Source organism: Alosa alosa, chromosome 16 (assembly GCF_017589495.1).
Source record: "Alosa alosa isolate M-15738 ecotype Scorff River chromosome 16, AALO_Geno_1.1, whole genome shotgun sequence".
Taxonomy (NCBI): domain Eukaryota; kingdom Metazoa; phylum Chordata; class Actinopteri; order Clupeiformes; family Clupeidae; genus Alosa; species Alosa alosa.
Genome location: NC_063204.1, coordinates 26,904,744 through 26,926,638, shown reverse-complemented (window position 1 = coordinate 26,926,638; position 21,895 = coordinate 26,904,744). Strand labels below are relative to the sequence as shown.

Below are 21,895 nucleotides of genomic sequence, written 5' to 3'. Positions count from 1 at the left end.
GTGCAATGAGTGACTTGGAAGACTCTTCCCCGGCCAATGAGCAGCTGGCTCTTGAGACCAGATTTCTAAAGAAGTCCAGAATCTTCTTTTTCATTTTCAAGTTTTGGCCATCAGTGTTTTCCAGCCAGCTGTTTGGAGAGGGCATTCGGTTGCGTGCAGACACAGCGCAGAACTCCAGTCTGGACTACCATGTTTCTGAGGGGGTTGGCTTTGCTGCTCCTGCTCCTGCTGGAGGTCGGCAACGCAGATGAGCAGAAGGGGCAGAAGGAGGGCAGTTGCATGTATGGCCACCCAGGGATCCCTGGTGATCCGGGGCACAACGGTCTGCCAGGCAGGGATGGTAGAGATGGTGTAAAAGGTGACAAGGGTGAACGAGGTGAGACTTCCAGCGCTAGTACGACGGGAATGTTGGAAATTGAACGTTCTAAAGAATATCTGTGTTCACGGAATTCAACATGGAATTTCAGAACCTTGTGGAACAGAATCTTGAATGTTCAAAACGAATATTTAACCATGATTTAAAAGCAGAGATGGCAAAAGTACTCACTTCCCATCCTCAAGTAGAAGTACAAATAATTGTGTTAAAAATACTCTGGTAAAAGTACTGATTTAATTTCTTTACTCAAGTAAAAGTAACAAAGTAGGCTTACAGGCTTGGAAATTTACTTAAAGTATAAAAGTAAAAGTAGTCTTGTGAATGACAAAAAAAGAATTTATGCAACGATACCTGGACCACACAAATGTTACCAGAGTGCAAGAGTGCCAGTCTCTCTTTTTAAGTCTTCCCAAAACCTGTTGGGCCATTTCTAGGCTTTCCCCCCAACACTGCACTGCCTAGTTCAGAGGGTGTTCTTTTGGCCTGTAGTTTCTTAGGAAGCACCGGCACAGAGCTACAGAGCCTAGAATATTGTTTTTTCTTTCTGCCGGATAACAAGCATCTTGAATTGACCACATTTCAGCCCTCTAGGTCACTTGATATGATTTTACAAACACAACTGAGCCCTAACACCAGGTCTTGCGAAGCTGTGTGCAAAAGTTGATCAATGTAGAATGAAAAATAAGTACTTTAGATCATTATTTTGCCAAGGTATGCTCATGCGTTTTGTAATGCCCTATGGAAACTCCCCATAGGACTTTTGGTTACCCAAAATGCATACTGACAATAAAAGTATGCATTTCTGAGGTTTCTTGTAGACTATTTGGATTGTAGCCTACAGTATGTCAGGTTCTGATATAGAATGACAACACAAAATGGAATAATTACACCAAAGTCTCTATTTTTGCATTTTCTTTGTTGGCTTCATGGGTAGCCTATGTAAGCCCATGTAAGATGGACTATACATCTGTACAACTAATATTGGATAAAACAACATATTTAATTCCTATGGATTCCTGTAAATATTTCAAGACCAGGAATGTAGTGGTAAAATCAGAGGTGGGTAAACTATGAATTCTGTGATCACGGTAAGGTGGACTGCGCCATGCGGTATCATATTTTTAGAAAAGGCATTCAGAACATGTTTGATGATGGTGGAGGTTATTTTCCAATGTTTACAATACAAGTGGCATTAAGTGGTTCATAGAGTGTTGATGAGTGTACATATTGTTATTGTGGATAATACAGTGAGAATTTTAAATGTTAAAGGATAATTCCGGTGTGATTTTGACCTAAAGTGTGTTGAAACATGATAACGAGTGTGAATGTATGTCTCATAGCTCACCTCGGCTTGTCCCCTGCACTCAGAAATCTGGCGCTAGTTAGCCAATGCTACCAACACAGTCGTTGTGGTGCCTCGGGCATCGGCCTAGCCATGCAAATAAATCATTGTTTTACACCATTTACGAGGCTCAAAGTAGCTCCATACTTCATTGGTAGACTTCAGAGGGCCTTGCCATTTAAAACGAGACATAGAGAACTTTTGAAAAAGCACTGGTAGTTTATTTACAAGACGATTTATACAGACAGTACCTTAAGGAATTTTACCGTTAGACGCCATCTTGAATTTAGTCACGATAAGTCGAGCTATGAGTACGAACGAACAGGTGTGATAAGGGATCAGATTCCAAAAATAATTCCGTGGAAACGCATGGATTCCAGTTGCTGCTACTGGAAGAAACGGGAATCCATGCATTTCCACTGAATTATTTTTGGAATCTGATCCCCTTATCATACCTGTTCATTCTTACCGCCGCTCTACATATCGTGACTAAATTCAAGATGGCTGCAAACGTTAAACTTCGTGAATATACTGTCTGCATAAATCGTCTTGTAAGTACTGTAAACTACCAGTGCTTTTTCAAAGTTCTCAATGTCTCGTTTTAAATGTCAGGGCCCTCGGAAGTCTACCAATGAAGTGTGGAGATACATTGAGCCTCGTAAATGGTGTGTAAAACAGTGATTTATTTGCATGGTTAGCCCGATGTCAAGCACCACCACTGAAAAAGCTGTTGGTAGCATCGGCTAACTAGCGCCAGATTTCTGAGTGCAGGGGACAAGCGAGGTGAGCTATGAGACATACGCTCACACCGTATCATGTTTCAACACACTTTAGGTCAATATCACCGAACCGAATTCTATTTTAATAAATTTTATTGAGAGGTGAATAAACTCGAATAAGAGATGGATAAACTAAGTTATTTCTGAAATTTCAGAAGTGGAAACTGCACTACACTGCAGCTAAAAGTTAGGGAAGCATCAAAGGCGAGAGGAGGAGGGCATTTTTGACTCAATTTAATTGAGACATAGTACTACGTGCTAACGTTAACGTTACTTCCAAGGAGACTTTGTGCACATCCCAGGTGCTGAACAAAAAAAGGGTCAAGTTTTTTAGGAAAAAAGTTTGCACACTCCTTGGTATTCTTTTGTTGAGTTTATGAGAAAATAAACTCAACAAAAGAATACCAAGGAGTGTGCGAACTTTTTTCCTAAAAAACGTTAACGTTACTGCCATCAAGCTGTAATGACTTGCCGCAAATGAATGCCGCCCAAATCTGTCGAGTCTCTGGTAGTGGTGCGTCAAGTGCAACGTATATTCCCATCCGCTATTGATGACGCGAAAAATAATAACGGTAGGCTAACTCCACTGAAATTATTTGAAACTAAAGTAACGAGCCAGTTTTCTAAAATGGAGGCCTAAGGAGTAGAAAGTACCGATATTCATGTTAAAATGTAAGAAGTAAAAGTAAAAAGTCGCCTCAAAAATAAATAGTAAAGTAAAAATATCTAAAAAAATCTACTTGAGTAGGCATACAGTAACGAAGTATTTGTACTTTGTTACTTCCCATCTCTGTTTAAAAGATACAACACACTCTATTTGATGACACTTTGCTTTCTGGACAATTTGTGTGTACCCTTGAAGGTAGATAGGTGTATTGTGTTGTGTGGGAATGCCCCTAAGCACATTCTGCCTATCTTACATTTGAATGTCTTTGTGGAATCTCTAGGTGACCTTGGTCTTCGTGGTGCAGCAGGGTTAGATGGACCGAGAGGAGACAAAGGAGAACTTGGTAAACCTGTTTGCTCTTTAACTATCAGATTACCCAGTACAATTTGTCTTGTGTTTAACGTCCCCACATTGGCCATTGGCTAATTGCATCAGAAGCAAATACCATTTGATGTCTGAGCTGCATAGGCATCCTTTCAGCTGTGACTCAGAGTCGTAAAAGAGGTTATCAGTATGAGATAATATAGGTCTTTGGCAGTACATTAAAATAGTGTTTGTAAAGGGAAGCACTAAATGCATTGCACCACCTCCTTCATCGAGTTTTATCTTACGACCTCAGGAGATGGAACCCACCTACTTAAGAGGCTAAAAACTGTGGTTGCTTTGTTACGGGTTTGGAATTTAACATATAGCACAGTCCTCTATATCTGTTGCACTCTCCAGTATTCCCTTTCTCCAACATACACACACCCACAACCACAAACATTGTGCCCCCCCACACACACACACTCTCTCTGTGGATTTTTGATGTAACCTGTAATGGTCCAGCTCAAATAGTTTTTTTTAAAAACAAACTGCAGGGTATAGGGTGCACCACTAAAGAGGCTTACGGTTATGGCCACTGATTTACATGCAATTGCTCTCTTAACCAACTTTCCTCCATTACATAAGATGATAGGCACAAATAGGAGGTGCAATCACTGTAATAGGTTTATCTTTGGTGCTGTAAGTCGTTTTGTGAGTCTCTTTGTGAGACTTGTGAAAGCACCTGTTAATTGGTATAATGCAGTAATTCACTCTAATTGTGTAAATATCGGGCATTGGCAGGACCTCCGGGGACGGCGGGGGCAAAAGGCAGACGCGGCGAGAACGGAGAGAGGGGGTCCCCAGGGAAGATGGGCCCCCAAGGTGTTCAGGGGCCCGTGGGAGTCAAAGGTCAGAAAGGGGAGCTTGGACTTCCTGGTCCACAGGGGATCAAGGGGGAAGTCGGACCTGAGGGCCCTCCAGGGGAGAAAGGAGCCCTGGGATACCAAGGGGAGAAAGGGTTCATGGGACCAGTGGGCTCACCTGGGCGACCGGGCCCCAAAGGGGAGATTGGACCCGCTGGGCACAAAGGCAGTATCGGTTACCGTGGCGAGAGGGGTCCACGGGGCGAGAAGGGAGACACGGGCGATGCGGGGCCCATGCCTGACATTCCCAAAAGTGCCTTCTCCGCAGGCCTGACGGAAAGTACCAAACTGCCGGCCTCGAATGCACCTATCCGCTTCGACAGGATCATCTACAACAAGCAGAGCCACTACGACCCTCAGAGTGGCCGTTTCACGTGCGCCTTTAGCGGGGCTTACTACTTCACCTACCACATCACTGTATTCTCCCGCAATGTCAAGGTGGCACTGATGAAGAACGGACAGAGAATTATCCACACCATGGACAACTACCAGAGCAGTGAAGACCAGGCGGCTGGAGGGACAGTGCTCCACCTAGAGGCTGGTGATAAAGTGTGGCTGCAAGTCATAGGAGGAGCGCACTTCAATGGACTCTATGCCGATGAAGATGATGATACCATCTTCTCTGGGTTTCTTATATTTCCTGATGGTGAATGATAATGTAGGCTAATGGCTTGTATTGAACATACAAAGAGAGAAAGAAAAAAAAACAAATACCAGCAAATGAAAAAAAGAATAAAAGAATAAAAAAGAAAAATGTTGGATAGTTATCAACTATATTAATTTACACTCTTCCTCAGGGAAAATAAAGATAAATTGATAGACTGTTTCAGCAAAGTGTTACTCTTTGTAGGCTACATTAATTGGGGCCTGTTGCCACTATGTACAACCTTTTCTTTTTTCAAAATGTGCATGAGTTGACAGCCTATTTTTACTAATAAAATTATAATACAATAAAAAAAAATACACTCAGTTAATTTGTATTCTGTAGCCTATACTTTATGTAGACCCACACTGTATCTCACTGTCACCAGGCGTATTGCATTTTATAGCTTTTATGCTTAGGGCTCAACATTCCTGACATTTGCGAGGATATTTGTCATCAGAGCTAAATGTCGAGAGCTACTTGTTATCCCAATTTGTTCTTTATGTTTTTCTAGTGCCCACACACCCAGAGCGTGATGGCAGCAAGACACAGTCGATAGAGTGACGTATTACCAAATATAACCATATGAACTGGGGTGATGTTCTGATTTACTCATTTCCCCAAGTCAATTTGTAGGTAGGGAGTAGGCGTGTGGTCATGTTGATGGAGTTTGGTAGCCTAGGCTAGAGATGGTCGAGGGTGGGGGTACTCAGACCACATACCCATCTAGTCTTGACTCCGCCCCGACACAATCACAACTGCAACAAGTGCACGGATGCTGGCCAATAGCGTACTTCGATCAGCCTTGAGATGGCTTGCTCACCACCCACACTTCAGTATCAACGAACTTTTGAGTTTTCTTGTCGGAACTGCTGGTCAAGTAGAGACCTTTGATGTTTGTTTGACATACTTGCGGCTTTCCCTGACATATCGGTTTTTGTTTTGATTACATCGCTAATTTTGAGAACATTCAGCAGGCTATTTTTTTGGCGATTAATTTGAGGAACTTTCTCCTCGACGATTCTATGGCGATTGTAGAATGCAGCGCTCAGTAAAGCCGAAGTCAGCTCAAAATCTTAAGATATTGCGTTAGCATTCGCTCGATTAAGTTAACTATTCCCGATGTGTTTACATGGAGGAATATAATAGATGCGAATGCATGGACCTTTGGACTTAACCCCAACTTGTTAGCCTGAGAGTCGATGGCTACCGAGCAAGAAGACTCAGCTGGGCTAGTGTGAAACATCGGACCAAGTCACGCTAGCAAGGAGCATGAGAAAGGTAAAGACAACAATAAATCAACAGTTTAATGGCCTGTAAACAACAAATATGTAGATAACATTGTTTAGCAGTGGAGTTTTATAGTCTCATTAAAGTGTATGGATGGATTATTTGTTTGAATGGAAGGTTGCGTATGGCATTTTCAGTGTGGCACTAAACGTTATCTCCCAAAGTTGTAATAAGTTTATTTCTCACCGTTGCGTTTCCTTACAATGAGTGGAGGAGCTTTGTTGAGGAGGGTCAGTGTGTGTGTGTGTGTGTGTGTGTGTGTGTGCGCGCGTAACTACCCACTGGTTGTTATAGTGATGGGTTGGAGGCGGGGGGTGCCTGCCCAACGGTACTAGGGGAGTTTGAAGAAGGGGGTGGGGGCTGCATCGGTCACAAAAGAGGTTTATTGGGAGACCAAGTTAATTAAATGCACAAATAAATAAGAAGGCGACTTTCCTTTCCCCGTCACATAACCTAAGCAAGCCAGCATAATCTCCTTCACTTTCTTGCTAGTGCCATGGAATGCTGAATGAGATTTCATTTCGGGCGAATTAATTCCAAAGCTTATTGGTAGTAGCACTACGCACCAGACAAGAAACAATGACCTACCTTTCAGGTTTTCTTCTTTTATAGGCCTACTCACTATGGTCTCATAGGCTGATTGATATTGTTCTTTTCGTTTGAGCATGCACCGACAAGCAACAACTGAACGCGTTGGGAAAGCTCTTTGCTGATAGTGTCTGGGATAGATCGGCATAGCTCCTTTATCTACAAGCTAAAGCAGAAGTGAAGGGAAGGTTTGGCATGTCATGCATGTTATCATGTATACTGAGCCCAGGACACAGTGTGGTTTTGTTGATTGAGCGTTTATGGTCCTACTATATAGACCTATGGAGACGTTTATTGCTGTACCAACATTTTATCTCTCAATGAAAGAGTTCAGCAAGTAGCCTACTCATATTTATTACAAAGTCATAGGGAATAGATTTGGCCAAGTCAAAGTAGGCCAATAAGTTCAGTGTTTCACAACTGAAAGATACCACATAGCCCACATCCACTGCGGTTTCACTTTTTACCCCTCGTTTATCATAGCCTTCCCATTTATCACTTCAAAACAAGGCCTGGAACATCTGCAGTGCTTCCACCTAAGTCACATGAAGTCAGTCACAGATCCTATTGCGTGCCATTGTGTGCCATTGTGTCGTACGTCATCTGCACATGGCCTGAACAGCAGCAAGCTGTTGTTCATTGAGGGCACATAGCCTGTTGCAGCCTGCTGTCTGACACATCCCGTACCATGGCATCTCTCTGTGGAACAGTGAGATCTCTGTCAGATGTTGCTCGCCCGTAGCCACCATACACCATGTCCCGCTCAGGCAGCCTGACTTTTTAAAAAAAAAAAATATATATTATTATTATTATTATTATTATTATTATTATTTAACTGGAGAGGGGTGGGATGGGGTTTGTTTGTAAGTTTAGCTAGTTGACAATGCACAAAATACAATTATTGTACCAACACCACACAAAGATGTAGAAAGATGTAGAAGATAGAGAGAATGTCATGGTAAGAGAGAGGAAGAGTGGGCTCACTAGTAGGAAGAGTGGGAAACAGCTAGTAGCAAGGAGTAGAGGTAACGAGAGATCAAACAGCTCAACACAAAAAGCAGCCAAGAAGAGGGTGGTGGAGGTGAGCCGAAAAAAAAAAAAGGGGGAAAGAGAGGGACCAAGAGAGGGGAAAATAGAGGTATGGAGAGAGGGAGAGGAGGGGGAGGAGAGGGACGGTGAGACTGAAAAGAAGGGGGTGCGTGGGGGGTTGAAGTGATGAATGAGTGAGAAAAACACCCTCCTTTCCTCTCCTACTCTCTACCTGTCTTCCCACGCTCAAGACTAGGCGGGGCCTCTGAAAATGCATCCACTTCCTTTTTCCCCCTTGACAAAAGGGTAACTGGGTCACCCTGCAACGCAACGCTCATGTATCAATAACCTCACACAGCCAGCCGGAATAAATCACTGTACAATTCAGCAATATGTCTCTGTGCTCCTGTGAGTCAGCCTGACACGTGCCCTGAGGTGCTTGCTGGGTGTGTACTGTGTAGTTGGCCAGGCCGCACCGCACACTCACAGTAGCTCAAAAGACAGTCAGAGGGAGTCAGTCAGCCTTGGAGCCAGCAGGTTGGCTTACTCTGCTCCAGGCTCACCCACTCTCAGTCAGTATATATCCTCTTAATGTATCAAACAGCGTGAGACTACTGCTGTTGGGATGCCTCGTGGAGGGAGAAAATGCCTAGTAACTTTATTCATTTTTTCTTTTCATGGAGAAAAAGAATGCCTAGTAACTTTATTAATCTTTTCTTTTCATGGAGAATAAGAATGCCTAATAACTATATTAATCATAACGTCCTCCTCCACTGGACCATTGCTCTCACAGGCACAGAGAGGTTTATGTTCTCCTCACAGGTTCACTTTCTTTCAGAATGTCCTCTTAATACCCCAAACTATGCCAGGAATATAATTTCCCCTCACTGGAAAAAGTGTATTAACTTTAATACATTAAATTCATAATGTATTATGCCTCCAGTACCGCTGTCACAATCAGAGGGAAGCTTCATTTTATTTGCCGTAACCTCCTTAATTGAGGCACTGCATATCAGTGTCTTTGGTGACAGTGCACACAGATTTAACCATTGAGGCACAGACTGGTAAAGCCCCCGTAATCTGATTAGGAATGAGAGAGAGGAGAGGGGTGAGAGAGGAGGCAGAGAGTGTTTTGCCTGCGCTCTCGCAGCGTGTGGAGAAGACGGACGCAAGGGCTCTAGGCCAGTGGCAGGGCAGAGAGTCAGCCATGCGGGTGTCTTTTAATGTGTCCACGGAGAAACTCTGCTTCGGCGGGGGAAACGCACAGGGTGGTGGTGGGCCGCCAAGTCTTTTGAGTCGTCCCGGAAACACCACGGCAAGTTCTGTTTGTTCTCTTGTTCTCTTTCTGTCCCACAAGGATTCATCCTATTTTCTCTCTCTCTCTCTCTCTCTTTTATCTTTATATCTCTCTTATCTTTATCTCTCTTTTTCCTCTGCCTTCGCTTGTTCTTTTTTTGCTGTAATTTTTTGTGTGCGTCTAATTTCCTCTTTTGTTATAACTCTTTGTTTATGTGCCTCTCCCTCTTCTCTGTCTTCCTCTCACTACCACCCTGTCTGGAAGGAAGGGAGTGCTTATCACAGCATATTTGGGATATTAAGCTCTGGACTTCAGAATTTGACATGTTGTCGTGGCCTTTATCACAGCCAGGCTCTTGAACAGAGTAGACAATAGATTGCACTATAGATAGATAGCTTTGTCTGTGCACACATAGAAAAGAATGGGACTACTTTATCAGGCAGGCAGGACTTGCTCATCTTGATAGGTACAGGAACAGGTTTGGTATGTGTGCAAGGTTATTTCCAGTGCCAGACAATGGAAAAAAATGTTTGCACTAAGCCGAAGGAATTTTTTTAATTTTTTACTAGCTCAGGAGAACCATTGGCCAATTAGTTGAGATTAAATTTAGGTGAATTGTTGGAGACTGTCCTGAGTCTCATCAGTGAAACATCCAGTCTGTAAATCCAATCCAGCACGCTTTTTGTCAGATACGGCTGATGGCTCCTCATGTGTTTTCTTTGTCCATTCTGTGTGTTAAATACAAATGAAAATGCCAATGTTCTCACACAGTTCACATGCTCTAAATGAGAAGCAAACACAGTGGCTCGGACTGAGCAGCAAGCACCTTCAGCCAATCAATACGTTGCTCTCAGGAGCACAGAACGGGGTGTGATGAGTGATTTTAATTGGCTGTTTTTCTCAAATATCAACAACTTTTCACCAGAATGGAGGACTCTACCTTGACATCAGTGAGTTCAGGCGGGGAAGTGTGTTTGGGCTGACACAGTCCAGGTCAACAGGCCGCTCCCATCCCGTCCTGTGGTGCTGTAATGAGCGCTGGTTAGAGAGTTCAGAGGCCATGTCATGTTTATAACTCTTATGTAAGAGGTAGACTCCTCAGGCCTCAGCCCTCCACCATGGAATGCTGAGAGGATGTCTCCCTCTTTCTGTGTGTGTGTGCGTGTGTGTGTGTGTTAATTGTGAGACACTCCTCCATCCCATATCCATTTTGGAATGCTGAGCTTTAGTGGAGGACTTCCTGTTGTTGTGTGTGTGTGTGTGTGTGTGTGTGTGTGTGTGTGTCAGTGTTGGAATCCAAGGGGTGATAGCAGGAGCCTTGGTCTGTGATGAATATGTTAATGTATGCATTCTGTTGTGTGTGTTTGGGTGTGTATGTGCAGTTGTGTGTGGGTGTGTGCTCACTGCCTGGTGGTTTAGAGTTGTGTGTGTCTGTCAGGATCAGTGTTTGGAAAGTATACTCTGTTACCATGGTCCATGCGTATGGTTGAGTGACTGTTTACATGTTTGTGATGTCCTTGCATGTTTCTATTGGCTGTTGCCATGTTTTATGTTTATGGATGTGTACACACAGTAACTGTGTGTGTTTGTCATTTAGCCAGTTGTGTAGGCCTATTTATTCTGTTGCCTTATGTATGTGTTTGTGTTTTGTGTGTGTGTGTGTGTGTGTGTGTGTGGCGCTGGTCGTCCTTGCGAGGGGAGTTTAATCTGAGCCAGGCTCCAGCTGGCAGCCGTGTGGGGGGCTCTTCCAGTCTCTGAGCTCTTAATTAACTCCGCTTTGGAGTTTATCAGGCAAGGGTGGGGACGCTAGAGAGAGAGAGAGAAGGAAAAGGATAGAAGGAGGGGGGTAGAGGAGAGGAAAGAAGGAGGTGTGGAGGTCCTCTGGGAGCTGAGACAAACCTGGAGGGCAGAATGAGTCTCTGGAGCGTGAGAGTAGGCAACCAAAGGAGCTCATAAGAGCAGGACAAAATATGCTTAGCTTAGCTTAGTTTAGCTTAACTTAGCATAGCATAGCCTAGCAACCATGACCTACTGTACAGCCCCCGAGACTGGGGAACAGGCTAATACTTTTTAGTGTTTACTGTCTGTCTAGCTGATGGAAGCCATGTGCTGGTGGATTAAGTAGAGATTGAGAGTGAGTGAGCGAGTGAATGAATGAGTGTGAGGGAGGGAGGGAGGGAATGAGTGCATGCTCGCAGTAGTCCGAGCAAACTGAAAAGATTTGTCGAGTCACACAGAGTGGAATTTGAACGTGACCATAAAGGAAGTCATTGAATGAATAAGAAGCAAGAGTGAAATGTAACCGTGTCAAGGTCACCTGCAGCAGTGAAAAAAGCTCAAGGGTTAGACTGAGGTGAAGACCGGAAAACTGCCGCCTTGAGGTTAGCTCTTAGAGTACACAGTAGAGTCCTACAGCCACAGACATGACATCAGGCTAGTGGTGTCTCATTTCTTTAATTGAGGCCAAAGGGGCATAGAGGCTGTATTAAAGCACGTTGCTCCCGGCGGTAAACCCAAAGGCAGGTCAGTCAGCCCTCATCCCTGTGTCTGCCCTGGGTGGACGGCTGGCCAGGATATATCTGGGGGAAAAACGAGGCAATTTGTTGCATTAATCACAATGGATTAGTGAGTCTGATTGCTTAGTCATGCTAAAAGCATAAAGCCCTTCATCTAAGCCACCCTGGTGCCAACCGACGACGTCTTCCACCCCCCTGGAGAGCAAGGGGCCCAGTTTCCCACCACTGAACAATGTACTGCACTTAAGAGATGTAGTGTACACATACACATGCTGACAGACACACACACACACACACACACACGCTGACGCACACACACACATGCTGACGCACACACACACACACGCTGACACATATACACACACATACACATGCTGAGACACACACACACACACACATACACATGCTCACACACACACACACACACACACATACACATGCTGACGTGCACAAACACACACACACATACATACACACATACACACACACAGTCTCACTCTCCCTGAAACTATGACACACATACTCTTAAGAATATGTTGTAGACTGATATACATGCGTACACACACCGAAATGCCCTTAATCTTTCTGACACAGGTAAACATTCACAAAGACCCAGTATTTGCACAAACTCCCACATTATGCTCCCAGTCTTACAGAGTCCCTGGAAATCCAAAATATGTACACAGGCGCTCTCTCACAGATTCGATAGATGGGAAATTCAAGGGTCTCAGTAGCATACAGACATCACACACAACATGCACTTACAGCAGAAATGGTAAACATAAGTATAAGTATAAACATATAACTAAACTCCACTGTACAATACAGACAGTACAAGATAAGAAAGATAAGAAAACTAACAAAACTAAATACTAAATACACTATATAAATTAAATTAAGAAAGTCCAATGTGCTTGAGGGTGATCAAGCATAAGACGCTTGTAGTGACAGGGCCGGGACTGGTAATGTGCTAAAGGGAGTGAGGGCCAGATGTACTAACGCTTTTGCGCCCATTTCAGGCGTATTTGTTTCGCAATGTGCGTGTAAAATCATTGCGAGGTATGTACAAACAGGCCGCAATGATGTAAAGTGCAAACTGCCTGTCATGGGGAGCTGAAAGTGGCAGATGCGATTGTCATGTCATGCATATGCATTCATGGGAGGATCCAGGGGAAAGTGGGAGTTTAGCGTAAAAAAAGATGGGAGGGGAAGAGTAAAGAGCGCCTAGTTATGTATTCATGGTATGTACAAAGACTGCTCCTGAAAGCGCACGTCTATTCTGCGCCTAAATACTTCCGCCTTGTAAAACCAGGTGTTAATCCACATTGCAGTTCAATGCGTCAATAAGAGAACCTTTCAAAGACAACAGAATCGCTATTTAGAACACCAGTTTTTGTGGTGAAAGTATTTGTACTACCAAAAGCAACCTTAACTTTCGTTGGCCTTTTCGTTGGCCTTCGTTCGCATGTCTTACTTTCACTTTCACGTCATTCACTTAAACTTTCCTACTTGCTAGATTTGACCAATCTCCCATAGCCTACGTGCACAAGTAGTTTGAGTAGAACTACTGATCTTCATTATCTCCCTGCTTGTTGACATCTTAATGGTATTATTTCATGATCGCTAAACGTTTGATTCTTTTTAATGTTGTCATCAGTTAACTTCATTCAACTGCGCTTGTAGGCGCTGCCATTCAGTTGTGGACGTTCGTAAATTGCGTTTATGGGCGGAGAAGGGCAGAGAAAGCGCGAGTTTACACTAAGGGTTGAACGATTGATAAATCTGACGGAAACTTGGGTCTGACAGCGCCGCAATCTGCGGTATGTCCATGGCGCTGATAACGCTACATTCGAAAATGTACGTACATCTGGCCCTGAGTGTCATGGTGAAGGTGCAAAAAGTAGTCCAACCATAGTCCTTTAGTTATGTGTGCATGGCAAGGTGCTCAAGAGAGTGAATGTCATGGTGAAGGTGCAAAAAGTAATCCAACAGTGCAAGAGTAAGGTCTAGAGACCAGCATAAATAATATGGACAAATAGGAGAGTAAAGTATAATGTAGACAAGGTAGAGTAAAAAACTATTTCAGTGCAAGAACAGGTTGAGGTAATAGGGTTATAGCCATTCATTCATTCAGTATTGTAGCAGAAGCCTGACCGCAGCCATTGATCATGTGTGCTAATATAGCATGAAAAACAGTGTAGCAGTAAAACAGTAGTGAAAAACATTAGGCTGTGTACATTAGTAAAACAATAGTAAAACAGTAGTAAAGCAGTGGTGGGCAGTCAGTACTTAAACATGGAGAGGGTGGAGAGGCAGACAGACTAAGCAGAGAAGTCTATCTCTCCTCTTCCCTTTAGTGAGGCATTTGGATTCACATGCCAAAGAGAGGCAGGTCTATACCCGGAAAAGGGCACCACTTTTGAAAGATTTCCCACCAAATGTAAACACACTCCCGTGACCGGGATTGGGTGGAGAGCAGCTTTCAACTCGGAGGAACTTGAGGAATTCCAGGCCACTCTGCAGAAGACTTCCAGAGCCCCTCAGACATCAGTTTGGGTGGGAGGGGGAACGGACGCGTTCCACACAGCACGTCTCCCTGCTGATCTGGCCGCTGCGTGCTGATATACGGGCCGCCATCCCAAGTGTAAATTTATGATGTGCGGGGTGAAATGTTTATAGCCGGCTGACGTTGGCCCTAGATAAGGCCGGCTCTTAAGACTTACCGCGCTTAACGTCTCCTTATTCCTGCTTCTGCTTGTTTCTCAGGCGGCTCAGGTGCATGGTGCCTCATCTACACTGGAGGACCCTCTGCAGTGCCCTCCTCAGATCCTGCAGGGAGAGACGCCAGGACCTGCCCCGCAACCTCTGGATGACCTTTGCCCTTTCCAGGAAGTGAATCACCGGACTGGCTCAGGTTGCGTGGCTCAGGTGCGGCCCGTGAGGTCAGAGCCGCGCGGCGAGGAGAGCCGGTTAAACGGACTCAACAGCCAGGCCTGGTGCAGTCCTGTGATTGGTCAGCCGGAGGCCAAGCCTTGCCCCTCCAGAATTATGCGTATTTTTTCCAATCAGAAGCGTTGTGGGGACGCTACTTCGGAGAGGACTTCAAACCTCGGCTCTGCCATGAACCCCCAGACCTGGTCAAACCTCTCAGGTCTGAAGGTCATGGGGTCGTTCAAGAAACTGCGCTCTTCTGTGTTCCAAGGCATCCAGAGCCGAGGCAACGCCACAACAGCCAATCAGGACACAGATTATACGGTGATAACCAATGAGGACACAGGGTGCGTTGACCTATCCAATGGACAGCAACCTCAGCAGATGTGTAGAGAGGGTTGCCAGAGTAACGGAGTGTGTGGGGGGGAATCGATCTTCGGAATCTGTTCTGGTGTCCCGGACGATAATGAGGATGAGGATGAAAATGATGATGAATTCCAGAGGAACAGCCACTTCTCTCGCAGCATTCGTCGAGCCTACGGAGCCGGGAGGATCACTCTGCTGGACACAGGGCGCCACGCCCGGCCTGACGCTCCCCCGAAGTCTCCCAAAGCGTCCGCTCCCTGTCCCTCTCCCTCTCGCCGGCCCCGTCCCGTGAGCACGGTGTTCGCCGGCTCCGAGGTGCACCCTGCGGGCGAAGCGAACAGCGGGGCACTGAGCCGGCTGAGCAAGAGCGCCGAGAACCTGCACGTGCTCAAGGCCCCCTTCAAACGCAAGACCGCCTCGGCACACCTTGCCCACCCCCGCCCACAACGGAACCTAGAACAGGACCTAGAACCCCAACCAGAACTGGGCTCTCCTGAGCGGGGCTGGACTTCCAACATCAAGCGGACCAACAGCGCGTCATCGATGGACGGTGGCGGTGACAGACGCAGCTCGGGCCGCTGGCGTAGCCCCAGCAGGACGCGGGCCCAGATGCAGCGGCTGGTGGGGAGCCTGACGGACCTGACGTCCAGACAACGTCCCAGCAGCCCCCTGTCGCCCCAGCAGGGTCCGCCCTTGTCGCCCCTCAGCCGGATCCACGACGACTACTCCCGCCGCACGCCCTGCGTGCCTCCCTCGGACCGCCAGCGCCGGCCGTCGCCTGCCCGCGGCAGAGCCCCGTCCGAGAGGGAGGCCGCTGGTCAGCGAGTCACTGCTGCCGTCGTGGTGGAACACACGCCCTCCATACACCCTGTTCCTCTTGGCTCGTCGGACCTGACGGGGCTCACTCGCACAGACGACACGAGCGTAGAGCTTCACAGCTCAGCCTTGCAGCTGGCCAATCAGTCTTTGGCACCACTGACGTCCTCTCCTCTGTCGGGTGCCCGCAGTCCCAGTAATGCACCTGCAGGGAATTCTGGGCCAGTGGAGGACCGGAGACCTGGGACAGTTTCACCTCTGCAGCCTTGCCTACAGTCTTCAGAAGATAAAGCAGAGGACCACTTACAAGGCCAGCTAAAGGTGAGCCACTACTAGACCTATACCTACTAGGCCAATTGCTACTACCTCTTCTTCTGCTAGACGTTTTCCATACATGGATTGAGCCTAATCCTAGACTAAAAGCTTTTTCTCAGTGGAGATTTTTTGTCCAGTATGTATAAGATATTTCTGGTTATCAGTATGTTTTTGTATTCTTGACTTCTTAAATTGGTGGTGTTAGCAGCTTGCTTTTCCTGCTTAGGTAAGGGAGGTAACTTGCTAAATCATAGTGGGAACGTTGCCAGTTTTTCGAAAAACATCCCTCAAAGACTGGTTAATCAACTAAATATTTTGGTTTGAGTTGCCTTGATAGGTGACTTTAGGGCCTGTGATACCGCCTACTGTACGTAGCCCTGAATTTTGACAGGCATACTTGCATACCTGAAGTGCATATCCGCAAAGTAATTTGTGGGATTTCTGACACAAGCAAGTCACAAATCACCCAGGGCAGATAGATGGAGTATCAAAATAATACAGTGTTTCCCCTACAGTGTATTTATTGAACATATATATTATGTTCAGCGCCGCTGCAACATAATATCACGAGATTCACTTAACACACTGTAAAAGCACAACGGCCAACGTCATCTCGAAATTGTTTTCTGAAAGTCTTGAGTAAGTTAAGTGCATCAAATCTGCACTTAGCCTCTCATTATTCAGGACATATATGCGGCATGATGTGTCAGGTGATTACAAGCCCAAAGACAAGTCTGCAGCCCATATGGCTAGCCTACGTTCTGAACACGGTTACATTGTTTAGCTATCCGACTGATGGGGTCTTGCTCCGCCACAGTGTAGCCTATGGTGTCATCGTTCACTTGTAGGTTACACAATAAATAGCCTACTTATAGGCCTGGTGACAATAAAAAATGATATTAGTTATATTTCATCACGAAGCTGTTTGTATGCCGTGAATTCGCTTGTAGCCTATGCCATATGTTAAGCTTGAGCAATTCCTCTGATCCAAAGCCTGCTTTGACACATTGACACTAATGTGAAACATGCATCGTCCTCTCCTAGCCTACATCAAATAAAAGAAACCAATTCATGATTACCGAAATTAATTTAACATGGGGAAAAAAGTTTGTTGGCGATTTAGCCTACTGTTGTGATCGCGGTTCTTTCTGCTGATTGATTTCGTCCGGTGTCGTCAACTCTGAGAACTCTTGCTCCGGCTGACAATTTTATCCAGAGAGCTGATTTCCCAAAGATGAGCCTCCATCAACATTCAACGACAAATTATTAAAACGTAAGTAATGCAATAGAGTAAACCAATGTGCTACAAGGTGTATGGTCTTAACGTTAATTGTAGCCTAGACTTTGCAACGTTAGCGTGGGGCTACATGTAATGTTTGCATGGGAAAGCTAGGCGAACACAGTCTAGGCCTGTTTAAACTTTCTGATAGTTAAAGGAAATATGAGCATATGTTGGCATATAACGTATAGCCTAAATTCTGTCCACTTAGCTATAATAGGCTATCACAAACAGACCTTTTTACGTTTGCGGCATTAGACATAGGAGCCTACATTCTCTTATCAAAAAAGCGTGTTCTCATAACTTCAGCGTTCTCTTGACGGTGAGATCTAACGGTCGCACTTCAATCAAGTAGCCTAGGTCCTTTTCGAAGTTAATTGTGAGTGAGTTGTATGGTAACTGTGGGAGTGATGTAGAAGAAAAGTGAGTATTTACTTTTTTTATCACGTGGGTTTGTTGTTTTGGGACTGAGAAATAGACTACAAGGAGAGCATCTGGCTACGTGCATGCGTGTCAGCATTAATGGCCCCCAACAATTAAATTCAATTACCAAAGAGCCTTAGAGATGTTCTTTGAAAAGCCCAGAAAAATTAAGTGCTCGCGAGATTGGGTGTGGCCTTTGCCATTAAGACAAATTTAAATAAATTGTAAATAATCTTTTTCTGGTTGTGCCAATAATTAAAAGAAAGCTGAAAATGTCCACAAAAGAAACACGAAGGTATGATATAAAAAAATAAAATAAAAAAAAAATGCGCAACAACCCCAAGTAATAGCACCGCTGCTGGAAAAATTTCTAGGGGAAACACTGTAATATATGGACTTCATATTGTATGCTCCATGATTCCAAAGTAGAGTTATTGAAGATGATGGCCTCATTTGTAGACCCAAACTGTTGGTGCCATCCAACACATGGATCATATGACAAGCCTGTAGTAGATTGTGCAAAGATCCTGTACTAGAGTGTACGGTTGAAAAAGAAGAAGCAACGAAAGATAGCGGACACATGCTGTTACTTCCCCTCGATTGCGAATGTATGGACATTGATCAGCTGATGCGATTGTGGTGTCATTGATCTTGCGTGGGTAATGTCCTCCTGGTTTTGACATTTACAATGCGATCAATAATTATGTCAGGTCTTTTGAGCTCTCCCCGATAACACAGGTGTTCTTGCCAGCCACACCTGTATTCTGTAATAGTTTAATAGCTTGGCACCGAGGCAAAAGATACAGTGCACCCTCACCCTACAAGAAAATAAAGTGTACATCTGGCAAACATATAATGTCACTTCCTGTCACTTTAGCAAAAAAAACCCGTACCATTGGTTGAAAACGTAGCCATTGTAGCTCAGCCTCCCAGCTGAGTGGTTTAGCTCCTACTTGAGCGCGGGAGTTCATCTTGCGACCTGCAGACTGTTCAGTCTGAGGCTGCAGCCATGGGCCAATGGAGGTGGTGGAGGGTGGTGTTTAGCTTCAGAAGGAGCAGGCCGAGTTAATGATTACTGCTTGTTTGATGATTTGAGAAGATTGCTCAAGCACCAAGCTCCTGCACCTGAGGGGGGAGTTATCAGAGAACACGGCTAACCCTCCAACTCGCCTCTCCCACCCCCCTGCCATCAACACTGGCTGGGCAAAGTCCGGGTCACACAGAGCCGGCAACACACACACACACGCACGCGCACACACTCATGCACACACACTCATGCACACACACATGCTCACCTACACGCACACTTTGTCTGTTTGCTAGAGACAGATTTGCAAGTCTAGAGGTCTTTGGAGTGTATGTATGTTTCGAAGAGTGTGTTTTTTCTACTATGGTGCTGATCTATTGTGTCCCCTTTCAGTGCATATGGAAGACCCCAGAGAAAGATGCGGATGAACAGGAGGTAAGTACAAGGCTTATATGTGTGTGTGTGTGTGTGTGTGTGTGTGTGTGTGTGTGTTGTGTTTTGCCACATAACCTGGGGTCTGTGATTGATTTGTGAGTGACCTTCTGTTTCTGGACCCAGCTAAGCTACGTGAACAAACATAAAGAGCCTTACAGACACTTGTGATTTGACCAAATTAGTTGTTTTGACAGTTTTGTATTGATCGCGTGTTGTGTTGTTGTCCTGTAGTTTGGCTTTAGCTTTTAAAAACATCCACTGTCAATACCAGAAAATTGCATGAACACGTTGCCTGAAAGTGACTTTGCTAAGTTGACATTGAACTAAACAGAAATGGCTCTCTCTGTTTAGCCAGTGATTTTTGGCAGTTCAGAGAGGATGACTCAGCGAGCATAATAGAGTTAAGAGTAGGGGAGTAGTCAAAGTAGATACTGCTGATATATACTAGATATGTGCATGTAGAGGTAGATAATGTAGGTATAAAAGAAGAAACACACATAATATAAGAATCAATTTAAAAGCGGTGTCCTTGCAATAGTGTTGTGTATTATTTACTTGTGATTTTTTTTTACAGTATTTACTCATGACATGACCTTGTAAATTTACCTTTTCCTCCATACGCACCTAGGACCTTTTACCTGAACATAAACAGTTTACAGTTTAAGATAAGGACAGTTTGTGTGTTAGTTGGAGTTGACACTGAGACTCTGATCTTCTCCCTCTCCTCCAAGTCTGATGGGTACACGAAGGTTGCAGACGACGCCGCCGAAGCCAGAGCGCTGCTCTCCAGGTGCCAATCTCAGGGTGAGTCCGTGCCCAGCTCGCCCGCCACGCCACCCCCAACGGAGTCCCCCGCCACCCCTACGGCCGGCACCGACCCTCCCTCTGTAGCGGTGATCCGGCGCCGCTCGGGACGCAGCAGGCCGCGGCCCTTCTCCGACTACGCCCAGCTGGTGAGCAGGAAGTTCTCCATCCCCGAGGAGAGAGGGGCAGAGACATCGCCGGCATCGCAGTCGGAGACCGCCGCCACCGCCACCACTGAGCCCTCCGACGTCAATGGTAGCACTGCTGCTGATGGGGACGGCCAGAGAAGTTGCCACGGCAGCAGTCCGCAGGATCACCAGTGGAGGCGGCCCATGTCCGCCATCGAAGGAATGGACCTCTTCCCTTCACCGGGCGCTGAAGACGGGGAGGACCTGGACACCCTGCCCTCGGTAAGGGAATGAAATGGAGACCACTTAACAGACGACATAAAGGCAAGGCAGTAACATCCGAATACTGTGTCCATACAAATGACTTTGCATGGACAACATGGTGTGATGCACTTCCATTGACTTTGATGAAGACAAAATTGCTAAAAAAAAAAAGCTAATTGAGAGGTGCTGTATATTCACATTTGAGCCAGATTTCTGAACAGTGTGTTTTGATTTCACAGTGCCCATAACTGTTACAGTCATTGGTCACAGTCATTGGTCACTGCAGGCTATGACTTGAAAGGGAAACAGCCTATCAATCTGTGAAGGGGCCTTAGTGTAAATGTGTGTAATATCTGCTCTCGTATCACTGAGTTTGTTTGACAGAGGCAGGTCTGATCAAATAATGTGGTTTTGATTGCACAATCAAAAGCATGTGAACTTAACTTATCTGGGTTCCCAGCAGACCAGCCATACGTACATGGGCATTCTCAGGGAAAGCTTTATGACACATACACTTTAAACCCCAATTGACTGATCATAGTGCCAGTGGCTAGCTGCCCGGCCAGCAGCACTTTCTCATTCATTGGTATGCATGTCCAAAAACCGGGAAGACGCCTGCCCACTGGTTCTTGGAAATTAATGCAGCTGAACAAGCACAGGCTAGCCAGCTAGTTAGTCATTGCCTGTTTGAAGTAGTCTACAGTGGATGTTCATGAGACATCCAATAGCACACAAAGCAAAGGAAGTGAGACTGATGCAGTGTGTGTAAAGTCTATAAAGGCACACTATGCAAGATTTTCACCTTTATGAAGCCAATTTGATTGTAAATGAACTTGTAATAGGCAAATCGTTCACCTGGCATAGCTATACAGCATAGACATAGCGAGTCCCTACTGAAAACCAGCCATGCAACTTCCAAGAGTGGCGCCCTGCCAAAACTTTACAAAAGCATTTGCATTGTGTACAGGGGGGATAAATCACGAGAAGTTTGCTATTTACAATAGCAGAGTAACATATAAATATCGCAACTCGCAACTCTAGAGCGAGCTCTAAGCCTGCCAAAAATACCTAAACCTGCATAGTATACCTTTAACCTCCTTATCAATTAGGGTTCCTGCTTGATATCAAGCCTAATCAGGGCCCATGTCTGATTTGTCTTTGTTTTGGTGCAGACTACCTCCTGTTCAGTCGAGCAGAGAGAATGCGAGAGATGGGAGTCCTACGGTGCTGAGAATCTGTCTCTGAGCTCGGAGAGATTGGAGTGCTTAGTAGTAGTCCTGTGAAATATTAGTAGTAGTGTATGAAATATTATGCCGTAAAAAAAACATGGTTTGTTCAATTTTCTACCGCA

The 21,895-nt window shown here is 45.3% G+C and overlaps 2 protein-coding genes across 3 annotated transcripts in view; both read left to right on the top strand.

Annotated features, from left to right (window-relative positions):
- Positions 1 to 173: 173 nt before the first annotated feature.
- On the top strand, positions 174 to 5,311 carry c1qtnf9 (C1q and TNF related 9). Of its 2 annotated transcripts, none has more exons than XM_048266391.1 (3): positions 174 to 376; positions 3,445 to 3,507; positions 4,272 to 5,311. In XM_048266391.1, exons 1-3 carry the CDS (start codon positions 190 to 192, stop codon positions 5,045 to 5,047), a joined length of 1,026 nt encoding a protein of 341 aa, XP_048122348.1. In that variant the 5' UTR covers positions 174 to 189; the 3' UTR covers positions 5,048 to 5,311. The 2 variants fall into 2 exon arrangements, with proteins under 2 accessions (XP_048122348.1, XP_048122349.1); XM_048266392.1 differs by lacking the exon at positions 174 to 376 and adding an exon at positions 3,100 to 3,169.
- Positions 5,312 to 14,654: 9,343 nt separating this feature from the next.
- spata13 (spermatogenesis associated 13) overlaps positions 14,655 to 21,895 on the top strand; it is a 20,909-nt gene continuing 13,668 nt past the window's right edge. Inside the window, exons 1-3 of the mRNA XM_048266386.1 lie at positions 14,655 to 16,190; positions 19,307 to 19,348; positions 20,080 to 20,562. Coding sequence (XP_048122343.1) covers positions 14,805 to 16,190; positions 19,307 to 19,348; positions 20,080 to 20,562 — 1,911 coding nt within the window. The 5' untranslated portion in view covers positions 14,655 to 14,804. The remainder of the gene's footprint in view (positions 16,191 to 19,306; positions 19,349 to 20,079; positions 20,563 to 21,895) is intronic.